We start from the raw sequence: 24,475 nt of genomic DNA, 5'->3' as shown, positions 1-24,475 counted from the left end.
GGGCTGGGGGACACCGGGCCGGCCGCGGGCAGGGGGGGGCCGCGGGACCGGGCGCGAGGAGCGGCCGCGGCGCTGCGGGGGGGGCGGGGAGGAGCCGGGGGGACCGGGGGGGCCGCGGGCGGGGCCGGAGCGCGCGGCGCTGCGCGGGGGCCGGGGCCGCCCTCCCCCGCCGCCCGCCCCGCGCCGCTCCGCGCCGCTCCGCTCCCGGCTCCGCTCCGGCTCCGGTTCCGGCGGCAGCCCCGGCCCGGCCCCCGGCCCGGCCCCGCTCTGCGCGCCCGCAGCACCGCGGAGCCGCCGCACGATGCCGGGGCCCCGCGGGCTCTGCCTGCTCGCGCTGCTGCTCGGCAGCCCCGCGGCCGCGCGCCCAGGTAAGCGGCGGAGCGCGGTACCGGTACCGGCACCGGCAGCGCCGAGCGCGGCCGCGGAGGGGAGGGGGCGGCCGCGCAGGGCCGGGGGGCGGCCTGACCCGGGGCGGGAAGGGGCCGCTGGAACCGGCCGCGCCGCTGCCCGACGACCCCCGCCCGGTGCCCGCGGGGCCCCCGCCCGCCTCTCCTGCTCTCCCGGCCGGGCTCAAACTTCTGGCGCTGCAGGAGCGCCGCGCGCCCGGCCGCGCCGCACCGGCGTCGGCACCGGTACCGGCACTGCGTCCACACGGGTTCCGGTACCAGCACCGCATCCGGCGGTCCCGTGCGCGGCAGGACGGCGGTCGCTCAGCACCGCGGGGCTGACCGTTTCGGGCTGCGGCCGCCCCGAGCAGCCGGGACCCCCGTGAGCGGGGTCCGTCCGAGTCCCCTGGGACCCCCCGGGCCGGTTTAAGGCGGGGGGTCCCTCCGGAGCGCGCCCGGGGCGCAGCAGCGCGGGGGGAACGCGCCCCCCTCCCTTCGCTCCTGCTCCCGTTTCCCGCAGGGAGGGCGCCCGGCTCCGTCCAGGCCATGGTGCCGGGCCCAGGGCCTCCCCGGACGCTCCCGTCCCGCTGCCTTGGCACCGGCAGTGCTCGTGGATACCGTGGGTTCATTCCACGTGTTCCGCGTCGCAGCGCGGCTCCGCTCCCTCTCCTTCCCACCACCATGATGGCAGGGATAAGAATAGGTTTCAGCACTCATTGGAGGGTGACTTGACAAAGTCACCGCAAGCAAACGTGGTGCTAAAGGATGGCTAATGTGATGCTGCCCCGGGTCCCGGCGCCTGGCAGGCTGCACGGACGAGGCACCGGCTGCCGCTGACGGCTCTGCTGGAACGAGCGCCGCGCGCTCAGAGGACGCCCTGGAGAGGCCGGTGTCGGCTCGTGCTGCAGCATTTGTGCAGGGCCGGGGAGAGTGACCTCCAGGACGGATTTGGTGCTTGAGCAGAGATTAATAGTGCTCGGGGTCGGGAGCACCAGGCAGGGCTCCTGGCTCGGCTAGTTCAGGCTGCATTAAAGCACTTGGATGTCTCGGTCTCATACCCAGCTCTTCAGACAGTTTCTAGAATCTATCCTTCTTTCTGGTAATAAATCAAAAGAGACACAGAGGGATGGTGGCATTTTCTCTCCTCCGTGCGTGCGTTTGTATTCTGTGTGTGAACATCCAGGTAGATAATCCGGAATCAAACTTGCAGCCTCTGTTTACAGTCGGTGACAGGCAGTAGTGGCAGCCGGCAGGGCTGTTTCTCCACCTCGGCCGGACTCTACAAGGCACGTCCGTGTTGTGCACTGCCCGTGCCGCGGGGCCAGGAGCCGGGCTGTGCAAAGCAGCCAAGCACAGCAGGGAGCCCCCCTGCCTCAGTACCACTGGGAGCGCTGGACCTGTTCCTCCGGAGCAGGATTCAGGCCCCGGCACGCACAGTCTGTCATAAATCCCAGGCTAGGAGAACACAGTGTGCTGCGCTCCTCTTCCGTTGGCAGGGAAGAAGCTGATAGATCGTTGACCCTTTGCAAGACTCAGTGAATTATTGCTGCAAAACCCTGAGGTTCTGGCTGCGGCGGCCGCAGGGGTTTCGACCGCGCAGGTTGCAGGCAGCGCTCCTGCAGCGGTGCCCTCTGCTCCGCGCGGCGATGGGGCCAGCTCGCACCGTGCACAGACCCACGTTCCGCCGTCCCGTCCGCATGCAGGGGCCGCGGATCCTGCATCGCTTGCCTCTGGGGCTGCTCTGCCCATAGCTCTCCGGTGCTTTGCACTGGTGGATTCGTGTAGATCAACAGGGAGGAGATGTGAGAGTCTGCCCCGCTCAGCGCCGTTTTACACCCACCTTCCACACAAGGACCAGCAGCAGGGATGAGCACCGAGCCCTCTGCAAGCAAATCTGCGCAGGAAACCAGCACCAGGACACACGAGTGCATTTATCTGAATAGGCAGCTTTTGCAGCACAGTGTGAATGCAGTGTGAATAGCGGAGAAGGCAACATGGGGCCGGGGCAGCGGCAGCAGCAGGGCCCGGCTGCCAGCAGGGCCACCGGGTGCCCAAACAAGCCCGGAGCGAGGACGGAGCCTTGCGGAGCCCCCGTGCCGGGACAGCGCCGCGGGCTGGTCCGTCGCCCCGCACAGTGATGAGGACTGTGTCCACTAGAGGTTGTGCTGAGACTGGAGCATCCACCCTGCGGCGCCCGGCGGGAGCGGAGCCGCAGGCCGGGGGCCTTGGCGCACCCTGCATTGCCCTGTCGCCATCTGGGCGCTGCTCCGTCTCCTGCGGGTTGTTTGCATTGGCCAGGCCGTGGCTGCAGCGAACGGCCGCGCTCGCTTCACTTGGCCTTGCAGGAAACGTGGCACCGCGGAGGTTTTTCCCCAGAAAATGTCACATCCAGCAGAAATTAAAACAGAGTGGGGTCTGCAACAAGTTTGCAGCGAGCTCTCCCTGTGAGCAGCGGCACCCAAGTGCTGTCATCTCAAGAAAGGAGATGGAAGCCCACGGCCAGCAGCCTGCAGGGCCCCAAATATCCACGGGAGGAATGTGTCTGATCAGGAGGGATCGGAGCTTTGCAGTCTGCTTTTTTTTCCTACCTTCCTTAATAGAAAGAGATGGTAAAGTCTAGAGCAGCAGCAATAAAATAGGATTAATATCTATTAACCCCCTTCTGTATTTTTGCCTTTATGAATATATCAAGTTACTATTTAAAATGCACATTTTTCAGATGCCGAAGTGCCACAAATCCTTATTTCTATGTGATGTTTCATGGAGGGACTTAGTGGAAATGTTTGGGTTTGAAGATGCAACCTATAGAACAGTTCAGTCAAAAGTGGCACCCCAAACAACTTACAGTCGGCTTACAGAGACCACTGCTGCTCTGGAGGGCCAGGACTGCACGTGGCTGTCAGGGCCAGAGCCGGGCTCTGCACATCATTCTTTGTCCCATTTTATGCGAGTAGTTTATTTTTAATGACACGAGCCGCACGGTGAAGCGAGCTGGGCACGGGACAGGGTGTTCCATGCCCGTGCCATGGCAGGGAGCATCCTCCGCTCCTCTGGGTTTCCAGAGAAAAACCCTTCCGTGAGCAATCCCAACGTTACTTACTTGGCGTGATTTTATTTTTCAAACATTTGAGAGCGATTACTGAGCAGTAAAATACGCTTCGAGGAAATCCTGTTACCAAACACAGGCGCTACTTTAATTAGCATAATGTGCAGCTACAGGGCTGGAGCCGGAGCCTGCCAATGCACAGATCTTTGGGGAGCTCGGAATCACGTCTGGAGAAGGAGGAAACGCGGAGCGCACGGCAGCTCCCGCTGCTGCAGCCGATCAGGGTGAGCGACGGTGCCGGGCAATGGGGAGCAGCGTGGCCAGTCCGGGAGGGCCTGCGGTGCCATCGGGACCTTGCAAAGGGCCCCAAATTGTCCTGGTGGCACCGGGGCTGCTTTCCTTGCAGAGGTGGCAAGGAGGGGAAAGCAATGGGACAAATGGCTTGCAAGGCTTGGAGAGGCTGCAGGGGAGCGAGGCGGGATTTTAAGCTGTCCTGACACTGAGTGTTGCAGCTCAGCTGCCAGGTGTAACGTCTTGCAAGACTTCTCCAAGCCGTTCCCAAAAGGGAAAAATGGCCGGATCTGCAGACCCATTTCCATGCCTCTGAGCTGTGCATGGACGGGATGCACCCGGGCATTGACAGTGGCACAGGAGCTCGGCTGCCCCAGCTCAGTCTGCAAGTACCGGGATAAAACGAGGGAGAAATGCTTTCTGGAAAGCTCTCCTTTCCTCTGATGTGCCCAAGGGCCCCTTGTTTCAGAGGAGAGGCCACTAGAGGTCTGTCTGTCTGTCTATATTTGCACCTTGTTAATAAGTGACTTGCTAAGGATGCTCATGCGAAGCCTCCCGGGGCCGGGGCACCTGGAGCCGCCTCGGGCAGCTTTGCCATGAGGGGACCGTGTGGGACAGACTGCGGCCGGGCAGCACAGGCGGCCTCCTGCTGCCTTGCAGAACGGTGGCGTTTGTTGGGAAGCAGAGCCGTCCCCGTCACGGGTTCTGTCCCTCCGTGGAAGGACGCTGGGACAATGGAGAAGAGGAATCAATGCTGTTCTGGTGCTCGGAGCAAGCCCTCTGCTGAAAGGGCCCGTCCGAAAGGCAGGAAAAGGCTGGGGAGATGCTGGATGGCTCCGAGTGCCGGGTCGGGGTGGGCTCCGTCCCCTCTCCGCAAGGAGTGCGGGAAGGGAAGGGCTCTAACCCAGCGGGACAGATGGCAGAGCCGGGAGGCACAGGGAAACTTTGTGCAGCTGAAGCCAAGCTCCTGGCAGCCGCGGGGAGGGAATGTGCGAGCAGCCGGGAGGAGCGCGAGCTCCGGAGGCGCCATCCGCGGTGCCAAGCTTTCGTCTAGGAAACAGAGCTGGAGCCAGCATGGAAGAGGCCAAAAATCCAGAACGCGAAGGAAGGAAAAGCAGTGGGACGATCCCCAGGGATGCGCCATGGGCTCTGTGCTCGCAGGCCATCTTCGCTTGCCGGCGTGAGCAGTGGTGCATGGAGCTGCACGCATGGACCTTAAAATACCTACGGTTTGATGGGAATTCCCATTCAACTTTTTAAGATGGATTATCGGCGCTTGGCTGCACTTTATGGCTGAGACCCTCCATCTGCAGCAGGACAGCAAGCAACTTCTTGCATCCCTCTTGCCATGTCCATGATGCTCTCCAGCTCCCACCTGGATATGTGGCTCTGTGACGACCTGGAGGGAATCTAAGCATGCCTTTTCTGGCAGTGATTTAAATGCAATTTTGGGAAAAATCAGGCTATTCCTCACAGAAACCTGCATTTCCATTGGTGAAGTTCCCAAGTGCCTCCATCTCTGGTGGGACCCAGTGCCTCCGCACTGCAACACAGCAGGTCTCCGCTGCAGGGATGTGCCCGAGGGGAGGCCTGAACTCAAGAATGGGAAATCCTGCCAATGGAATCAAAAGAGGAGATCAGAGAGGAGAGTGCTCTGCTTGGGGCAGTGCAGTGTTACACAGCTATTGTCCTGCTCTTGGAAATCCTGTTTGTCCATCCATCCGTCCATCCATCCATCCATCCGTCCATCCATCCATCCGTCCATCCATCCAGCCGTCCATCCTCCCAGCATCACGCTGTGGTGGGGACTGCTGCACTGAGTCTCTTTTGTCTTTTCCATATCTTTCCCTGCCATGAAATGTCTTGGTCTGGCTCCCATCTTCTCTAAATGTCACCGCACCTGGTAATAAGCACTGGTGCAGGAGGGACAAGGCTCAGAGGGACGGCAGCTCCCTGCACCCCTTGTTGCCAGCCCCGTTCCTCAAGCAACGTGGTATGAGCCGCTCCTGGGCGGTATATTTACATGAATATGTGAGCCGATGAGGTCTAACACCCTGGCGAGCTCTAAACGGTGTATTAGATTGTGGAAAGAGGATTTTATCAATTTACTGAGAGCACAAATCAACAGAGCTGAATTTACAAACCCATCAGCAAGCGAGGCGACAGCGCGGCATTAATCCCGCCCGCGGCACCTCCACAAACATCTCGCAGCACCGACAGAGCAGCGAAGGAAAATGCAACTCCTAATGCTTTTGTACCGAGCCAGCAGAAGGGCTGAAGCATCACCGGGGAGACGACTGGAACTAATGTCATTGGAAAGGTGCTGCCGCATCCCGCTTTATTTTTATCCCGGGCTCAGGCTCCCGGCTTGCACCGCTGCAGGAAAACATCTCTGTTTGCCCTTGGAGCCGTATTGGGAATTTCCCCAGCAGAAAATTTCCCCCATAGTTGTTGTCCTCCAGTTGTTCTTCCGAGGAGCCCGGAGCTGTTTCAGGGCGCAGCTGCCGTGGGGCAGAGCGGAGCCAAAGCGCCTGCAAATCACCCCCAAACTGAACAGGCACACGGGCCCCAGCAATGCACAGTGTGTTGTGGACTGCCTTGGGCTGTAATAGAAGTGCTGTTTTCTGACATTTTTTCGTTGTATTTGAGGGTAGGATTTAGCAGGTAGCTCTGTGCCCCTCAGACCTCTGCATGGCACCGGTGCTGCAGCCTCCAGCTGGTTTGATGGGCAAGAGCAGCACTCGTGGCATAACAAGAGAAAACACCTCTTGGTCCCCAAATGGTGAGCGGGTGCTGGTGGCATGAGGACCGCAGCCCACGCCAGGTCCCTGAGCACGTCCTGCCACGCAGGATCCGTGCAGCCATCGCGCCCGCGACAGAGCAGCCCTCCGGTGAGGGGGTTTGGAGCTGGCGCTCGGATGCAATCAGTGCCTCCATTAGAAGCAAACTTTTCAAGCTCTCTAATCAAGAGCATAAAGGCTTCCTTTCAGCTTTTGTTTGCAGCGCGGAGGAGCCGGTGCCTGCCAGCGGCACTTGCTGGCGTAGGCGGCCGGAGGACGCGGCGGCGGGGGCTCTGTGGGCTCGCGAGGACGCACGGACACGGCCGGGCAGGGAGCCGCGGGCTGCGGCACCGTGTGCCGGCCAGCCGGGACCAGCCGCTCCCCCGGGGTCACAGCTTTCCATCCCTTCCATTACAGAACCGTCTTTGCAGCATCTAAATGCAAAATGGGTTTCCATGCTCAGGGCCGGCTGCAGCCTGTGCAGGGGGAGGCATCGCTGCTCCTGATGGGAGAGAGGCTGGGGGAAAAGCCGGGGGCTGCTGGCCACGCTCAGCGCTGGCAGGGTGCAGTGGCATCACCGCTCACAGCACCTTGTTGTCCTGCTGCACAAATCAGGTAGCAAACAGCATCCGCTCAAGTGGCTTAAACCCTCCGAGCTGGTTTAACAGGGCACAAGAGGAGCTTTTGTGCTTCTGCTCCACGTGCATCACACTTGGGCATGCAAGCAAAGTCCTTCCTGCATCATCCCGCATCGCATCCTTAATCAAACACTAAAGAGCAGCGCAGGCAACACTGCTTAAATTCAGAATTTTGAGCCCAGAGTTAGAGGCAACTGTGGAAAAAGCATCCAGCTCCGAAAGAATCCCGTGCCTCTGCCTCAACATGTCATCGTCCTGCTGCCACTGCAGTATCAGCTCCAAGAGCCTTTCCTGGAAGGAACAGCCTGACCCGGCAGCTCCTGGGGCCACAGAGCTGCTTGGGTGGCTGCTGGTGCTTCCCTGAGCATTGGGAATGGTGCCTCGAGAAAACAGTCCTTAAAAACAGATTGGAGTCCCCAGTGCAACTACTCCAATCACAGTGCATTGCCGGAGTGCATTAAACACCCGTGGCCCCACGGGAGCACAAACAATATCGGCAGCAATAAAAACTGCTCCAAACCAGCGCACCCACTAGTTTTTATAATTTGCCGATCCACTGCCCACCAGGAGCAGAGGAGGCCGGAGCTCTCCCAGTGCATCTCACATCCAGCTGGAGTCGGGAGCTCCGCACAAAGTGCTGCAGGGACATGGGGACGTCAGGCAATGCCCCTTCGCTGGGGTTCAATTCTGGCATCAGGAGTTACGGTTTCTGTTCGGCAGCACCAAAACCAGCGCGGTGCCATTACCAGCCGTATCCACCTCCGTGCCAGGAGGATTAAGTGCAAAACTTCCCCTGGGAGCTCCCTGTACATCCTCTGCTCCTGAAACGTAGGGGCAGGTTGGCAGCAAGGGACTTGTGTTTAAATCAATCCAGCTGCAATTAATGAACAAAATAAGTTTTTTGTTGTTGTTTTCTGCTTTGCTATTTAAAGAGTTATTAGGGAGAGGGAGGAAGGTGTTGTCATCTGAGTGAGCAATGAGAGAAATGTCAGCACATCCTGCATGTCCCAATGCAAGGGCTGGGGAGGGCAGCGTGCCATGGTCCTGGGCACTCAGCTCCGGAGCCGGCTGTGTCCATGTGTCCATGCCAGCCCCGGGCATGCTGTGGTGCCACGATGTCCATCCTGCACAGAGCCACAGCTGCTCCGGCTGAGCCCGGGAAACAGCCGCGCTGCCGGGGCTGGAAACGCTTTGGCAGGAGGAGGATTGGGCCGAGCCCGGCTTCTTGCTTTCTGTAATAGGAAAGTTAAGTCATGCAGGAGGCAGCGCTGCAAGAAGCCGAAGCACCTCAGCCGAGCGGCCCAGCGGGCGCTTAGGTGGTTCTGGGAGTCGAGCATCCTCTGTGGGCACCTTTCCCACGCAGAATGGCAACGCCGGCACCGGCCCGGCAGCCTCGCGGCACGCGCAGAGCTGTAATCGATGGAGGCCAATAACTGCAATAACCACAACCATCAGTAAGCCAACACTTCTCCTGCCTTCCTGATTGCTAGCAGCGGGACCGTGCGCAATCTGTCAGGAATCATTAGGCTCCAGAGCTGCATCGTTTCGGAGGAGTGCAACAGGGGTCTTTTCAAGGGCAACGTGCAGCAATAGACGGCAAGCAGGGAGGTTTCAGCACAGCCTCCAGTGGAGGAAAACGTGCAAAGAAAAACATTTTTTTTTTGCAAAGTGCTGCTCCCTGCCCAGGCAGTTCATTCAGGGAGATGCAGGCTGCAAGGCAGGGAGAGGCAGCCCGGCCGGGGCGGTGGCAGGGGACAAGGCTGCAGCACAGGGCTGCTCTGGGGCCCGGCGCGTCGCCCTGTGCTGTCACCTCGTGTTTTCCGCTCCCGCACGGAAGCGGGATCAAACCGAGCAGCGAATGCGCTCGAGACAGGTAGAACAAAGCAAAGAGGTTGCAAACACCAGATAACCCGGAGAGGCGGCTGAATGATTTATAGCCAGGCGGAGAGACCATCAGCTCCTATAGTCACCATTAACCTTTTCCTTTCTGGATGTTCGTGGCTGAATATCTCCTAACCGTTCCCTGCTGCCCAGTGGCAGGTTGTTTGGTTCTGGGTACCCACAGTGCTGGCTGCAGGGAACCACAGGAACAGAAGAGGCTCCATCTGTAACCCAAAGAGCAGCCAGAAGACCCAGTTTCCTCCCAGTGGGCAGGTGGGGAGGAGGGAGCTCCTTCCTGGGCAAGTCACCCACGGTCTGGGCTCAGCCGCCTCCGAGGGTGCTGGCGACATCCTCACCCCACATTAGGGGTTTCTATGGCAACCTTATTTAGTGACACAGATGTAAATTTTAATATAAAATATTCAGACCAGTCCTGTTAGCGTAAATAAAGCCCTGTGCAGGGCCAATTCAACAGCATGTTAATGCAGTGCAGGAATTCTCCAGGGCTGCTGGAGTGTCTGTGGCATTAGCAAATGCATCCCCAAAGCAGCCATGAGGCTGCTTCTGACCCCAGGCAGGGGCAGCGCTGCAGGTGGGCAGGGGGTTTTGGTGGACCCAGCACCCAGGGTGAGCGTCACCTCCCCATGCACCAGCTCCTTCAGATGGGCACAGGCTGCGCAGGACCACACGTGCATCCTTGTGCATGTCCCTCCGTGCACCTCCGCAATGACCCTCATCAGCAGGGACCGAGACCTGTCCTGCACGATGCGAGCCACGCTGCAACACAAAGAGCTGTCGTGAGGGTGCAAAGAGACAGGGCTTCCTCATGGGCAGCCTTAGCTGGGGCGCGAGCGCCGGGCCGCAGCAGGGCTTGGAGCGGGTTTGCCCGCCGGCTCCACGCCGCCCATCCCGGCTGCTCTGCAGATCCTTCCTTGGCTGCAAATCAAGCTGTAGGGGAATTATTTTCCATTTTCCCTGATTGCGGCACTAGCGTTGGGCTGGCACCCAGCTCCGAGGCTTCCTGCGCCGCCCTCACCGGCTGCGGGCGGCACAAAGAGCCTCCGTGCGCGAGCGGAGCCAAAGCGCCACATGCGATGGGCAGACGCGGCTGCGCTGCTCCGCGCTCCCACACGTGTGACTCAGTGCTGATTAGATGCTACTATTTTATTTTCTTATAAGCTGAGCTGTCAGGATGCTCGGGAGGAAACTTTTTTCCATTAGAAAAATCTCCATTTGCTGCAATTGTAGCTGCAGGAAAGAGCAGGTTCCAAATTTCCTCTCCAGAAGGCATTTAAAGCCTCTAGGCTGCATTATTCTGCTTTGGCATTTTGAAAGGGAAAAGCTGTTGTTTTTTTTTTTTTTTTTTTTTTTTTTTTTTTTTTTTGCTTCAGGTGCTTTCCCCTCTCCAAGATTTAAAGGTGAAAACGTTTCAAATGCTGAAGCCAAAATGAGACATCCCCTTTGTGGGGGAGGACACGGACAGACCCAGCATGTGGGTTTTTGGAGCCCTGCTTCATGCACAAACTCCATTCTTGCTGCCCAACTGCAAGAGCTTCTCAGGGCTATTTGGAGATGGCCCCGGTCCTCATGGGGCTGGTGCTGAGCCCGCAGCCCTCTCAGGGCAGGGAAACGCACACAGAAAAATAGCATCACAACAAGGAAGCAAATGGCCTGTGAGCAGCAGCCTCCAGTAAGCCCAAAGATGCCCTGGCCGTGCTCCCTGCAGCGCTCATGTTGCTCCGGTGGCTTTTCGCCTTGGTCACCTACCTTGCGCCTTAGGCATCCCTCTAGGAAGCAAGTCCAGCCCTAGCAGCCAATGCCCACAGAGAGCCCCAAGGCCAAACACAGCCCTAGCACCTGGGTCTGCATTTATAGCAGAGCAACCGCAGCTGCTCCCTGACCTTAAAGGGATGCAGACCCTGCAGCCCCTCTGTCCCGGCAGGAGCATCGCGGCAGGGATGGCTCTTGGAGCGGGATCCCGGCAGCCCAGGCTGGCCGGCGGTGCAGGCCCTGGCTCCGGTTGTTACCAGCATCCTCCATCTCCGCAAGGCTTTTGGTGTAATCGGATCGTGGAGCCCGTTGGGATGGTGGCTCCGGGCTGGGCAATCGCAGCGCGGTCCCGCGGCAGCCCGCGAGCGTGTCCTCGTAGTGAGCACTCAATAGCATTGGTATTAGCAATGGGATCCCGGCAATACCGCTGCTCCCGGTTTAGCCCCTGGAGCAGCAAACCCAGCACTCTATGATGAGATCAGCACCCTCTTATCAAGCATTTGCGGTTCTTCTTTCCCTAATTCCTTTAAACCTGTCCAGCTGCACCGCAGGCAGCTGCCGGCTGATCCGGGCTCCCGGAGCAGCACGGGAGCCTGCCGGGCTCCTGCATGGATCCCCTCGGAGCGCCCTGCAGCGCCTGGTGCCTCCAGCCCTGCTGCAGCTTGGGCTCCCGCGCTGCAGCCCCACGGGTGCTCCAGCATCACCCCGTGCCGTAGCAGAGCAGTGCAGGACGGGGCGGCCGGGGGGCTCCTCCTGCCCGCGCTTTGAACGTGCTGCTTCCACCCCTCGGCTGCCCTCAAAGGCTTCCTGGGATAAAACAGGCTCTTTGCCGCCAGCTTAATTGAAAAGCGCCGCTGATTGCCAAGGGCTCCTTGCGTTGCCGCGTCCTGGGAGGCCCTTGGAGCAGGACACCTGCATGGGAGGTGACGGTGCGGAGCTGAGCCGAGCTGCTCCGAGCGCCCGCGCGGCGGCCGGGGCAAGGGCTGCCCGCGCAAACTGCGCATCAAAGTGTTTTCTGTTGCTTAACGCTGTTAATCGGTTATTTAATCCATAACGCAGTGTTAATTGATATTATTCTGTCTGCAGTTTCGAGTTCTAGAAGCTGAAATTTTCATGTCTCTGATGCATGAGGGCTGAATTAACATGAGTGCCTGGGGAAGACATCATTAATGTTTGCTCTTGCACTGTGCCATCTACTCCCATTCCCAACCTCATCCTCATACTCTCCCTGATCCTCATATCCATCCCCTTCCCTATCCCCTTCCTCCATCCCTCTCTCCACACCGTGCTCATTCCTGATGAAGTGACATAATACAAAACTTGTGCATAGAATCATAGAATTACAGAATCATAGAATGCTTAAGGTTAGAAGGGGTCTCTAGAGGTCATCTAGTCCAACCCCCCTGCACACGCAGGGTCATCACATCCCAACATCCACATCCCAACAACATTCCCTTTATCCAGAGCTGTTTTAACAGATCATCCTGAGGTCAAACACCTGCAGTCCCTCTGCAAACAGCAGCGCGGGCAGAGCCGGACGCTGCCGCTCCTGCTGCCTCTGCCATTCCCGCACCGGCTGCACCGGGTGGCCTTGCTGGCCGTGCCGGGACTGCGGTGCCGGCAGGGAGCACGGCATTCCCGCAAGGAGCGAGCGAGGCACTGGGTGTTCCAGCAAGGAGCGAGCGCGGCGCGTGGCAAGGAGCTGCCAGGGGTTGCAGTGTCGATGGCTGCAGGCGATATGGGTGAAATGTCTCCTGATGTGCTAGGGGAATCAGCTAATGAACGTACCAAGCCGCTGCTAATTAAGGAATTAATTTTTTAAGTTGTGCGGAAAGTTTAACAGGAGAGAGGGCAGAGACGCCAGCTGCCCTAGGCGGCTGCGCGGGGCTAGGGCTGCCAGGAGGGAAGGCGGCGACTTTTCCATGCTGCCAGTCACCTTTCCCAGCTGGCAGCATGGCATGGCACATCCCAGTGATGCTGCATCCCATCACGGTGCATCCCGGCAGTCCTCTGCTCTGGCACGGCCCATCCCGGTGATGCTGCATCCCATCACGGTGCATCTCTGCTCTGGCACGGGACATCCCAGTGATGCTGCATCCCGGCAATCCTCTGCTCTGGCACGGCACATCCCAGTGATGCTGTGTCCTAGCACAGCTGTGTCTTGTTACAGTGCATCCCAGTGATCCTGCCCTCTGGAATGGTGCAGCTCCAGATGCAGCCAGGGCCCCTCCAGCTCAGCCCTTCCCACCCAGCAGATCCCACAGCCGCCGACCTCCCTGGCGCTCGCCCGCTTGCGGATGAGCTTCCCGATCCTGCCCGTGCTCATGCAATTAGCTGCAACGAGATTAGGGATTAGCGCTTACGGCTAAGGGGATAAAGCAGCCGAGGCAGCTCCCGTCTGGGGGGAGGCTCCTTCCCGCGGCCCTGATGGCCGGTCCGTGTCGGCAGCCCCAGTGCAGGATCCCAGCCCTGCACATTTACCCCCCTCCCATCCTCCCTGCTCTCCAGTGGTGGAGAACATCTGGCTTGCAAAGGAGCAGGAGTTGAGCGGGAGGCAGGTTGCTATGGTCACTTATTTCCTTTTGCAAAACTTTTGCTAAAATAGCAGAAGCAAATCCTCAAAGGCATGAAAATCACAGAGCAGGTTAAACTCCGTGGAGAGCTGTGCTCCCCACGAGAATAACCCCAACCTGTCCCCGCACAGCACTTTGCACATCAAAAAGTTCCTCTGTTCCTTTTCATCAGCCCAGCTGCAATTAGCAGCACGTGGAAAGTGTGAAGCCGAGTCAAGCTGCAAAACAAGCACTGGCTTTGGGTTTAGTGGCTCTGCAGCGTTCATGGCTCTGGGGTGCTGGGGAGGCAGAGGGCAACTGCGCTCTCCCGGCGCTGGGTCCTGCAAAGAGGCTGCAGGTGCGTGGCTTGGAGTGGCCCATGGCATGGTGCTGCATGGAATGCGCCTGGATGCAAGCGAGGCAGCTTGCATCCACCTGCTGCATCCATCCCTGCTGCACGTGGCCCTCCTGCATCTGACCTTGCTGCATCCAGCCCTGCTGGGTCCGACTGCATCCAGGACTGGGGCATCTGACCCCACTGCATCCAGCCCTGCTGCATCCAGCCCTGCTGCATTTAATCCCACTGCATCCAGCCCCACTGCATCCAGTCCTACAACCTTCCACGGATGCAGACCCCAGGGTGCTCGGGGGGAACGAGGCATCCGGAATCTCAGTCCTTAAGTAAACCATATTGAGTGCCTTCCCTAGCAACTGCAGTTTCCATGGAAAACCTCTCTGGTTCCGTTCTCTTGCACTTTACGCTGTGTCTTATGGAGAGGCACTGGCAGTTAGGGCTGATTTCACCCTGCGGGTTGCAGCCCCATCAGACCCACAGGTGGGAAATAAAATGCAAAAGGGGGAGCATTCCCCATTGCCAAGCCGCTGTGCGCGAGCAAGCGGGCAGTGCTCGGGGAGTGCAGCGGCCCCTCTGCACGGCTGCACAGCAGCTCCATGCCCGCGCTTGGCCCAGCTTTTCCCCTCCTCTTGCAGATGGCAGCTCGGAGGCGGCGCTGGGCCCCGCGCGCTCCGGTGTCCTCTCTGCGGATGCTCCCGCTGGCAGCGTCACGCCATCCCCGGGAGCAGCGCCCCAGCTCCTGCCAGCTGCCACCACTGTCCCCATCCCTGTGCTGGCAGAGCCCACCCGCGGCCACGTCGCGCCGGTGCCTGCTGATGCCAAAGCAGCTGCGCCCGGCAAGAAGAAGCCGCCGGCTGTGAAGCAAGTCCCTGCGTCGAGGAAGCACCCGCGGCCCAAAGCCACGGTGCCGGGGCCACCCGGGGCCACCGCGCGGGCCAGCCCGGGGCCGCCGGCCGAGCCGCGGGCAGCAACGGGCACCTCGGCCGAACCGCAACGACAGGACAGCGGCCGCGCTGGCACAGCCACCCCCAGCCCCGCGGAGCCGCAGGGCGCCCCGTCCACAGCGGCCCCTGCAGCCCCCGGCAGCACTGGGACGAGCGGCAGCGAGGGCAGGAGCCGGGGCTCGGCGTGGTACGAGGGCCAGGAGACCACCACGTCCACCATCGTGACCACCACGGTGACCACCACGGAGCCCAGCCCAGGTAGGGCCACCCGCCAGGAGGCTCCCGGCATGCCCGGGAATGGCGGATGCTGGAAGCAGTGCCGGTCACACCTTCGGGATTCACGAAAGCCGGCCGGGCAGGGAGCGGGTTTTGGAGCATGCCGAGGTCACCGTGTGTGACACCGGACACGTCCACGCGGTCACCCAGCCCATTCCCTTGCTCCTGCCAGGACTTTCCCTAGCGGAGCCGCTGCGGCCGCCCCACCAGTGTGGGGGGAAAGGCATCGCTCCCTTCCGTGGGGCCAGGAGGGCTGTGGAAGGAGCGGGCTGCCCGGCCGCGGCCGACACAGGCTTTGCCTCCAGTTCTCTGCAGCATGAGCTTCTATGAGCCCGAGGGCTACATTGACTCCACCGACTACCCGCCGCTGCCGCGCCACAGCTTCCTGGAGTGCACCTACAACGTCACCGTCTACACCGGCTACGGAGTGGAGCTGCAGGTGGGTCCCTGCGCCCGCGGGCTCCGCGGAATGTGGCTGCTCCAAGCGGGAGCTGATCCTGGGGGCGAGAACCGGGCTGCGAAAGGCTGAGCTGGTCCCCGACGCGTTTCCAAACTCGCCCAGGTCACTGCCGCCGCTCTGCGGGCTGGAGCCCGTCTCTGCTCTGGAGCTGTCCCCGTGCCACATTTTGCATCCAATTAAAACCCACTAATGGTTAAGCTGTGCAATTAAGAGCGTGCATTAGCACAGTGGTAGCTGCAGTCACTTTCGGCACCCGTGTGGACAGCCCATGGCACAGGTCGGCCTTGGTGGCACCGTGAGGCACGGGAAGGCTTCCTGGGAGCTGGAGTGAGGCAGTGGCAGCAGCACAAGCGTTGCCAGTTTCACATCCCGGGCCCTTTTGCAGGGCAATACTGCTGTCACCCCAAAACCACGGGGTGCTGAAGACAAGCGGCTCCGCTGTTAACTTGCCTGACCTCGCTCTGCTATAAGCCGAGCTTCTAATGGAGCATAAAATGAGTCTCCCCACCCTCTGCACTTTGCATTGCACCGCGTCGGCGCTCCCAGGGCTCGGGGACGCAGCGGTGGAGTGCGACGTCCTCAAACCGCAGGCATCGCGCAGAGCCGCTCCGTGCCGTGCGTGCCGTATCCAAAGGGGAACGGCGAGCAGGGCCTCCCCCGCTGCCGGCCGCCGCGAGCGCCGGAGAAAGCTTTTAACCACGTAGACGACAGCAGCAGCGGCAAGATTTATGTCCCCGGGAAGTTAGGAATAGCATCCCTGGCAAGCGAGACGCCGTGGATTTATTTCCTCTCTTTAGTCTGCGCATGAGATGTCATGTACGATATACAGTGATGAGCCCAGCAGAGGAGATAGTGCTGCACGCAAGGATTTTTCCATCTTTGCATGGAAATCTGCTCTCGCGCCCCTGGCCATGGCCCAGGCTTGCAGGGCTGCACGTGCTGCTCCCGGACCTGCCTTGGGAAGCGCTCCGGCCCCACAGACACCTCCCGGCCACGGGGCCCTCACTTGGAGGCTCCTTGCCAGCCTTGCGGGCCTGATGGCTCTAGAAGTATTTAGTTAAATTGCTCTTATTTTTGAAAAATCTTGGCTTTTGGCAAGGGGTGCAGTTGCCTCCAGGAGGTTTCCTCCCGGACGGTCGGTGTCGGCAGCCCTGAGCCCCCCGCGCTGCAGCGTCGCCGGGCGCGCACGGATGCAGGCAGCGCTCTGGCGCACGCTACATATAGCGCCCTGGTCCTCACGCACTTAAGGAAACAAGTGATCTGATGAGTGTCTTTCTGCTGGAATATCAGCCTATTTATTACACTAAATGGACGTGAAATGCAAATGTGAGGTTACTTCCCAGCTACTTTCCAAATAATAATTAAAACCTTTTGTGACCAAATTAGATGCATTTGCCGTTGGAGTCCCCTCAGGTCCCCCGTGGCCAGGAGGGATCCCAGGGAAGCCGCCTGGCGTGACGGGGTGCCGAGTGCCTGCAGAAACACCGTGTTTGGGGTGCCAGCGCGGCGGGTGGTGCTGCCAGGCTGGAGAGGGGCTGTGGGGACCCAGCAGGAGAGGAAGCACCTGGGACCATGCGTGGGGCTGTGCAGTGTCCCGGTGCTCAGGCTCCGCGTCTCCCTGCCTCAGTTTTCCTTGCTCGCTCAGCTCATCCAAGGAGGAGGAGAGGGGGATGCTCTCCTTTCCCGCGCGCTATTCCTGCAGGCAGGAGCGCGCCTGCTCCGTCCAGCCCCGGCGCCGCTCGCGGGGGCGTTTCGTGCACACGGAGCCATCGCTGCGGGTCGGTGCCCCCCGCTCTGCCGTGGCTCACGCTCCTGCCCTCTGTCCCCAGGTGAAGAGCGTGAACCTGTCGGAAGGAGAGGTGCTCTCCATCCGCGGCGTGGACGCGGGCGCGCTCGTGCTGCTCGCCAACCAGACGCTGCTGGTGGAGGGCCAGGTCATCCGCAGCCCCACCAACACCATCTCCGTCTACTTCCGCACCTTCCCGGACGAGGCGCCGGGCACCTTCCAGCTGCACTACCAGGGTAGGTGTCGCACGGGGACGGAGGGGACTGGGCTCCGTTGCAGCGGTGCTGCAGCCCTGGCACCTGCTCTGCTCTGCATCTCTTCCCGGCAGGCAGCTCCTCCTGCAAACATCCATTTCCCTCTTGAAAAGCTATCAAGAATAAATGACTGCCAGTAAATTCTTTCTTTAGAATAGAAACCGGGGGTGCTGGTAAGAAGTGGCCGGTTGCAGAGTGGCCGCGCAGTGCCCTGACGTGGCCGTGTCCTTGCAGTGTTCATGCTGAGCTGCAGCTTCCCGCGGAGACCCGACTTCGGCGACGTCACCGTGATGGACTTGCACTCGGGTGGCATCGCCCAATTCCACTGCCACCTGGGCTACGAGCTGCAGGGTCCCAGGGTGCTGACGTGCATCAACGCCTCCCGGCCCCACTGGAGCAGCCCCGAGCCCATCTGTTCAGGTAGAGTCGTTTTCACTTGGCATGCGGGCTGAGCGAATGGGAATCCCCAAGGTAAAAAGGAGTCACAGAGATTTCCTTGTGCTGGGAGCTGCAGAGAGCCCTGGGGAGGGGGAACCCAGTGCTGGGGGCTGCAATGGGGCAGTCGCCCCGGGTGGGCACTGGGTGGACAACAGAGTTTCTGCTTGGTGGCAGCTGAGAGGAAGCAAGTCGCAGGTGTTAGCAGATTCATGCACACGTAGGTGCAGACATGTGCATGTAAAGCCAAGCAAGAGGTCCAGACAGTGCAGCGCATAGGAGAGCAGAGACTGGTTCTCCGTCCAGCTCCGCGGAGCCGCTGTGGTTTCGCGGACGCCGTTCCCAGCGGGAATGCTGCACTGGAGCGCACGTGCCCCCGCGCCGGCTCACGGCGCGGCTGCCTGCGTTGCAGCGCCCTGCGGCGGCACGGTGCACAATGCCACCATCGGCCGCGTGCTGTCACCCAGCTACCCCGGGAACCAGAGCGGCGGCATGGCCTGCGTGTGGACCATCGAGGCCCCCCCGGGCCAGAAGCTCCACCTGCACTTTGAGAAGCTGCTGCTGGACGAGAAGGACAGGTGGGTGCACGGCCGGGCTCGGTGCCGTTGGGTGACCACAGCCAGCGCCACTGGCTGCTGCTCTCTGCAGAGTGCCACTTCGGGTGGCCACAGGGCTCGTGTCCACGGGGCCAGCGCCGGTGCTTAAACAGCGTTAAAGATTCAGTCTGGCGAGAGGCAGTAAAACAGGTTTATGGCTCGTAGTAAAATCAAAGCATAAAGGCCTGTTTATGGCGCGATAAAAGAGACTTATCCGGCCGGCAAATTTTTCTTTGCATAATTTCCGTGCAATGCTGCGTTTGGGGAGCGCGGCGCCGGGCTGGGCGGGAGCGCATGGCACGTGTCCCTCCCGCAGGATGGTGGTGTACAGCGGCCACACGAACCGCTCGGCCGTGCTCTACGACTCGCTGCGCGCCGACAGCGTGCCCTTCGAGGGCGTCATCAGCGACGGCGCCGCCATCCGCATCGACTTCGCCGCGGCCGAGCCCGCCGCCGCCACCGCCTTCAACATCCGCTTCGAAGGTGACGCAGCCGCGGCCGCGTCGGGATGCTGCCCCGCGGACGAGCCCCGCGTCCCGCTTGGCTGCCGGGGTTGCATTGCCGTGCGCCTTGCGCTCGCTCCACGCAAGCCGCGTTCGCCCCTGCTCGCCCCGTGGGTGCAGGTGCATGCAGCCCATCTCGGGCAAGCTTAGCCTGGGCTCGGGGAGGATTGTTCCTTAAGAATCTGTAAATACCAGCACGGCAGCAAGTGCATTACGGAGGTGGCACGCGGGAGCGGCGTTAGGCTAAGCCTGTGCGGCTCAGGGCAGATAAACTGCTGTTAATCCTGCTTGCCTGTAAGAGATGCTGTGGCAGAGGCTCTGCAGCAGCAGCCTGCGCGCCGCACGGTGTGCACGGGCACAGGGCTGCCAAACCAGAGCCCCCAGCACAGCAAAGGGGCACCAGGGATAGGGCACGAACGCCACCCGTCCCACTGACCCATCCTTCCCCTCACAGCCTTTGAGCGGGGTCACTGCTACGAGCCCTACATCCAGAACGGGAATTTCACAACGTCCGACCCCACGTACAACCTGGGCACCACGGTGGAGTTCACCTGCGACCCGGGGCACTCCCTGGAGCAGGGCCCCGCTGTCATCGAGTGCGTCAACATGCGGGACCCGTACTGGAACGACACCGAGCCGCTGTGCCGAGGTGACTGCGATGCCGGGCGATGCAGGGTGCTGCGTCGGGCGCTGCATGGGCGATGCAGGGTGCTACGTGGGCAGTGCGAGGCCCTGGATTGGGCGGTGCAGGGCATTGCATGGGCAATGCAGAGGGCTGCGCCAGGCGATGCAGAGCGCCAGGTCAGGTCGGAGCAACACGGGGCTCCTGAAAGCCCCCAGGGCCAAGGCTGAGCCCGTCTGCCCTGCTCGTGCAGCCATGTGCGGCGGGGAGCTGAGCGCTGCGGCCGGGGTGATCCTGTCCCCCAACTGGCCCGAGCCCTACGCGGAGGGAGAGGACTGCATGTGGAGGGTCCACGTGGGCGAGGAGAAGCGGCTCTTCCTGGACATCCAGCTGTGAGTAGGAGCGGGCACCTCCGCGGCATCTCCACATCCCCCTGCTTCCCGCTATCCGCTCCCTATACCGCATCCAAAGCCTGTGCACGTGGGGCTCCAGCTCCATCCCCCAGCACCGGCCGTGCATCGGGGGGATCACGCAGTGGATGTGGAGAGGAGCAATCCCTGTGCTGCTCGGGGCTCTCCACAAGAGCCTGTTTTTCAAGTGTGGGCTTAGAGCCACCAAGGATTTAAAGCTCTCTGTAAAAATCACAAGCCAGAGCTCCCCGTGCTCCGCCGGCAGCTTGGCGGGGGCTGGGGCTGAGCGGAACTGCAGGCCATGCGATCCGAAGTCATCAAACATAAATGTCACCGAGAAAATCATGTTTGACAGAAAGCAGAGATTTACTACAAATGTCAGCTCGCTGAGGGGATTAGCTGGGCGCCTTCCAAGAACATCCTTAATAAAACATGGGGGGATCAGCTCTGGCGTCTCCGAGCCGGGCTGCAGCAGCCCGGCACCTCTGCAGCACAGATGTGCGTGCACAGCTGGAGCGGTGCCTGCAGAGTCCTGGCCCCTCTGCCCCACACGGGACACGGTGCCGCAGCCCCCAAACCTTGTTTCCAGGCCCAAATCCCTGCTCTCCAGCCCCGAATCCTTGTTTCCAAGCCCAATCCTTGTTCTCCAGCCCCAGTCCTTGCTGTCCCCCCGGTCCCCCGTGTCCCCCCGGCCCCGCTGGCCCTCGGGGCCGTGCTGCAGCCCGTGCAGTGCAGCGCAGTGCAGAGCCTGCAGCATCTCCAGCTCCATCCCTGCTCCGCCACTGCTCTCTGCTGGCGAGAGGCTGCCGGCCGCATTCCCGGGCACCTCGACCAGCAGCAGCCCGGATTTTTTGACAAGGCCCCCGCGCTGATGCTGGGGACAACCAGACCTCTGGCTCCACAGAGATCGCACCCCCCAAACAGCAATTTAACCATTTGGGTGATAGAAGGTGATGTGGGAAGAGCATCCCAGGGGAATGCATCCTGCAAGGATTGCACACAAGTGCTGGGCTGGCGTCCCCCTTCCCCTGCAGGGACTGGCACTGCTGCCCCAAAGAGCTGGTGGCTCTGCCAGCGCCTGGTTCAGCCCTACTGGATCTTCTGGGATGGAGCCCTGGGATGGGGATGGGGCTGGGGATGCCACAGTAGGTGCCGGCGTCCATGTCCCCATGTGCCCTGCACCGGTGCTCCCTGACCACCCTCTGCTCTGCAGCCTCAACATCACCAACAGCGACATCCTCACCATCTACGACGGGGACGAGCTCAGCGCCCGCGTCCTGGGGCAGTTCGTGGGCAGCAGCGGCCCCCAGAAGCTCTATTCCTCCAGCCCCGACCTGACCATCCAGTTCCACTCAGATCCAGCCGGGCTCGTCTTTGGGAAGGGGCAGGGATTCATCATGAACTATGTAGGTAAGTGGGAGCGGAGCCCCGGACAGGATGGCTCAGGAGGCACAGTGTGTGGCCATGCGTGATCTGCGGCCACCAGTTTTGGAAGTGGGGACACTGACAGAGGGGCACTGATGCTCCTCCCATTCCCACGTTATTTCCCGTTGAGAAATCCCAGCCTCCCTGTGGATCTGGGGGTTGGTCAGCGCTTGGGTGTCCTGTGCGTGTCCCCTTCTCCAGGCTCACTCTGCAAGGCAGCAGCAGCATTTTCGGAGCCTGTTTGCCTGCTCTGCCCGGTGCAATGCGGAGCGGCAGGGCAGGAGAAGCCTCTGCAGGCAATATGGGTGCATGAGGCCCCGCTGCCAGTCCTGCTCCGGGATGGCATGGAGGGAAGAGCCATGTGCCGGGCACTCCGATGGGTGACAGCGTTGGGTCTCTCCCTGGCCACAGAGGTTTCCCGCAACGACTCCTGCTCGGACCTGCCGGAGATCCAGAACGGCTGGAAGACCACGTCGCACACGGAGCTGGTGCGGGGCGCCAAGATCACCTACCAGTGCGACCCGGGCTACGACATCGTGGGCAGCGACACGCTCACCTGCCAGTGGGACCTCAGCTGGAGCAGCGACCCTCCCTTCTGCGAGAAGAGTAAGTGACGGTTGCGGCCCCTGCGCCCGCCGCATCCCGTCCCCGCTCCGCACGGCGTCCCGGCGCCGCTCACGCGCCCGCTCCGCTCCGCAGTCATGTACTGCACGGACCCCGGCGAGGTGGAGCACTCCACGCGCCTCATCTCCGACCCGGTGCTGCTGGTGGGCACCACCATCCAGTACACGTGCAACCCGGGCTTCGTGCTGGAGGGCAGCTCCCTGCTCACCTGCTACAGCCGCGAGACCGGGACGCCCATCTGGACCTCGCGGCTCCCGCACTGTGTCTGTGAGTTGGGATCGCTCCCGCGTGGAGCTGCGCGGCTTCGGCCTTGCCGTGCGGAGCCGCAGGGCTCTCCCAAGACCTTGGCCAGCCCCGTGCAGCGCACAAGGTCTGCGCGGCTCCAAGATCAGGATTGACCCCTGGGCTCACCGCGGTGCATCTGCCTTTTCAGCCGAGGAGTCCCTGGCCTGCGACAACCCGGGGCTGCCGGAGAACGGCTACCAAATCCTCTACAAGCGCCTCTACCTGCCGGGAGAGTCGCTCACCTTCATGTGCTACGAAGGCTTTGAGCTCATGGGGGAGGTGACCATCAAGTGCATCCTGGGCCAGCCGTCCCACTGGAGCGGCCCGCTCCCGCTGTGCAAAGGTGCCGCTGCCTGCGTCCCCACATCCCTGCGTCCTCGCATCCCTGTGTCCTTGCATACCCACTGCTCTGCATCCTTGAGCCCCCCTCATCCCCATGCCCCCAGATCTGTGCATTGCTGCATCCTGGTGTCCCAACAACCCCCTGGACAGGGCACGGGGCCTGGCCATTCCCGTGTGGCCAGAGGCTGGAGAGCAAATCCGTGTTGAGCAGGGCTGAGCGCGGAGCTGCTCAGCCTTGGAGCTGCCGGTAATTCCCTGTTTCTCTTCCAGTGAACCAAGACAGTTTCGAGCACGCTCTGGAAGGTGAGTGAGGGCAGAGCCCGGCTGAGGTCCCCACACAGCCCAGAGTGCCGAGGAGTGCACGGTGCCGGTGCCGTACCATGCCATGCCGTGCTGTGCCATGTCATATTGTGCCGTCCCATGCTGTGCCGTGCCTTTCCATGCCATACTGTGTTGTGCCGTGCCGTGTCGTGCCGTGTTGTGCCATGCCATAGCAGCGGTGCTGGCTCAGTGCTCACACTGCAGTGTTCTGCACCGTCCGTCCCGCACCCCAGCGCTCGCACTCACCTGGGGCCGGAGCGGGACAGCCGGGCTGCACGGGCAGCCTGAGCATGCGCGGGGCCACAGGGACAAGCAGGAGCATCGCGGGAGCTCTGCAAACACCAGCAGGACCATCCTTGTCCTTCCAGTAGCAGAAGCCGCTGCAGAGACCTCGCTGGAGGGGGGCAACATGGCCTTAGCCATCTTCATCCCGGTGCTCATCATCTCCCTGCTGCTGGGGGGCGCGTACATCTACGTGACGAGGTGGGAGCCGCCGCCAGGACGGGGACAGGGACGGGGCGGGGGGGACCGGGGTGGCCCTGGTGACGCCGGCGTCTCCCGCCCAGGTGCAGGTACTACTCCAGCCTCCGCTTGCCCCTCATGTACTCACATCCGTACAGCCAGATCACGGTGGAAACGGAGTTCGACAACCCGATCTACGAGACAGGGGTGAGTGGTGGCCCCGGGACCAGCCAGATCTGAGCACCGGCCGTGGAGGGCCTTGGTGAGGGCAGCACTGCCAGGTGGTGCCAGTTATCTGGGTTCTCCCATTATCCGCTGCCCAGCGGCACCAGGCGCACGAGCATGCGGCCTGCAGGCTGCAAATGCACAGCGCATTTCGTGAGAAAAGCAGGGAAAAGACATTCTGGGAGCGAGCGCATTGGGAAGGTGCTTGGAGCTGCACCTTCATCCAGGGTAACACCCAGCTGCATCCCTAGAATGGCTTTCCTTACTTTCAGGAAACGCGGGAATACGAGGTTTCGATATAACGGCAGCGAGGAGAGAGCCGCTGGCTGTGAGCTTAACCTGCTCTCAAGATGTTCCTCCGTAACTAACCCAGAGACTGCGTGGAGTTTGGTTGGATCCCGGACCCTCTTGTCTTTCCTTTTGCCTCTTTACCGAAGGTTTTACTGTTTTCTTCACTGTATTTATTCTACTTAAATCGCGCGAGGTGTGCGGCGCGGGGGAGCCGGGGCCAGAGGGGCAAGTGTGGCCGGCGCCAGGCCAGACATCCCCGCCGCTGCCCACATGCACAGGGATTTTTGCAGATTTTATGTTGTTAAGAATTAAAAACGTCTCCGTTGCAAGCGCCTGCAAGTGATTGCTAAGAGCTGTTCCCGGGTGTCCCGCTGCTGCCAGCGCCTTTTCCCGGCCCGGGCACCCGGGGCCAGGGGAGCGTCTCAGGGAAGCTGCCGGAGTGCAGAGCGCGGAGCCGGTGTCCAGAGGGGCGGCGGGCACCAGCTCCAGCCGCTTCCTTTCCCCGCGGCGCTGGA

The 24,475-nt window shown here is 61.2% G+C and overlaps 1 protein-coding gene across 1 annotated transcript; it reads left to right on the top strand.

Moving 5' to 3' along the window:
- The first annotated feature begins 301 nt into the window (after positions 1-301).
- On the top strand, positions 302-24,289 carry SEZ6L (seizure related 6 homolog like). The gene is made up of 17 exons (XM_088525132.1): positions 302-368; positions 14,335-14,901; positions 15,225-15,358; positions 17,209-17,401; positions 17,654-17,839; positions 18,267-18,432; positions 18,767-18,933; positions 19,408-19,602; positions 19,829-19,967; positions 21,199-21,395; positions 21,822-22,016; positions 22,110-22,301; positions 22,468-22,662; positions 22,932-22,964; positions 23,351-23,465; positions 23,549-23,651; positions 23,942-24,289. Exons 1-17 carry the CDS (start codon positions 302-304, stop codon positions 23,969-23,971), a joined length of 2,874 nt encoding a protein of 957 aa, XP_088381258.1. The 3' UTR covers positions 23,972-24,289.
- Positions 24,290-24,475: the final 186 nt, after the last annotated feature.

This window comes from Tinamus guttatus, unplaced genomic scaffold (genome assembly GCF_059628265.1).
Source record: "Tinamus guttatus ecotype Peru unplaced genomic scaffold, ASM5962826v1 Tinamus_guttatus_pri_ptg000223l, whole genome shotgun sequence".
Lineage (NCBI taxonomy): Eukaryota > Metazoa > Chordata > Aves > Tinamiformes > Tinamidae > Tinamus > Tinamus guttatus.
This window is presented reverse-complemented; position numbering and strand designations above follow the sequence as displayed.

Coding starts and splice junctions, on each gene's coding strand:
- SEZ6L (XM_088525132.1), top strand. CDS start 302: ATGCCGGGGCCCCGCGGGCTCTGCCTGCTCGCGCTGCTGCTCGGCAGC. Junction 17,402..17,653: donor CTTCCAGCTGCACTACCAGG/GTAGGTGTCGCA, acceptor GTGTCCTTGCAG/TGTTCATGCTGAGCTGCAGC. Junction 22,663..22,931: donor CCCGCTCCCGCTGTGCAAAG/GTGCCGCTGCCT, acceptor TTTCTCTTCCAG/TGAACCAAGACAGTTTCGAG.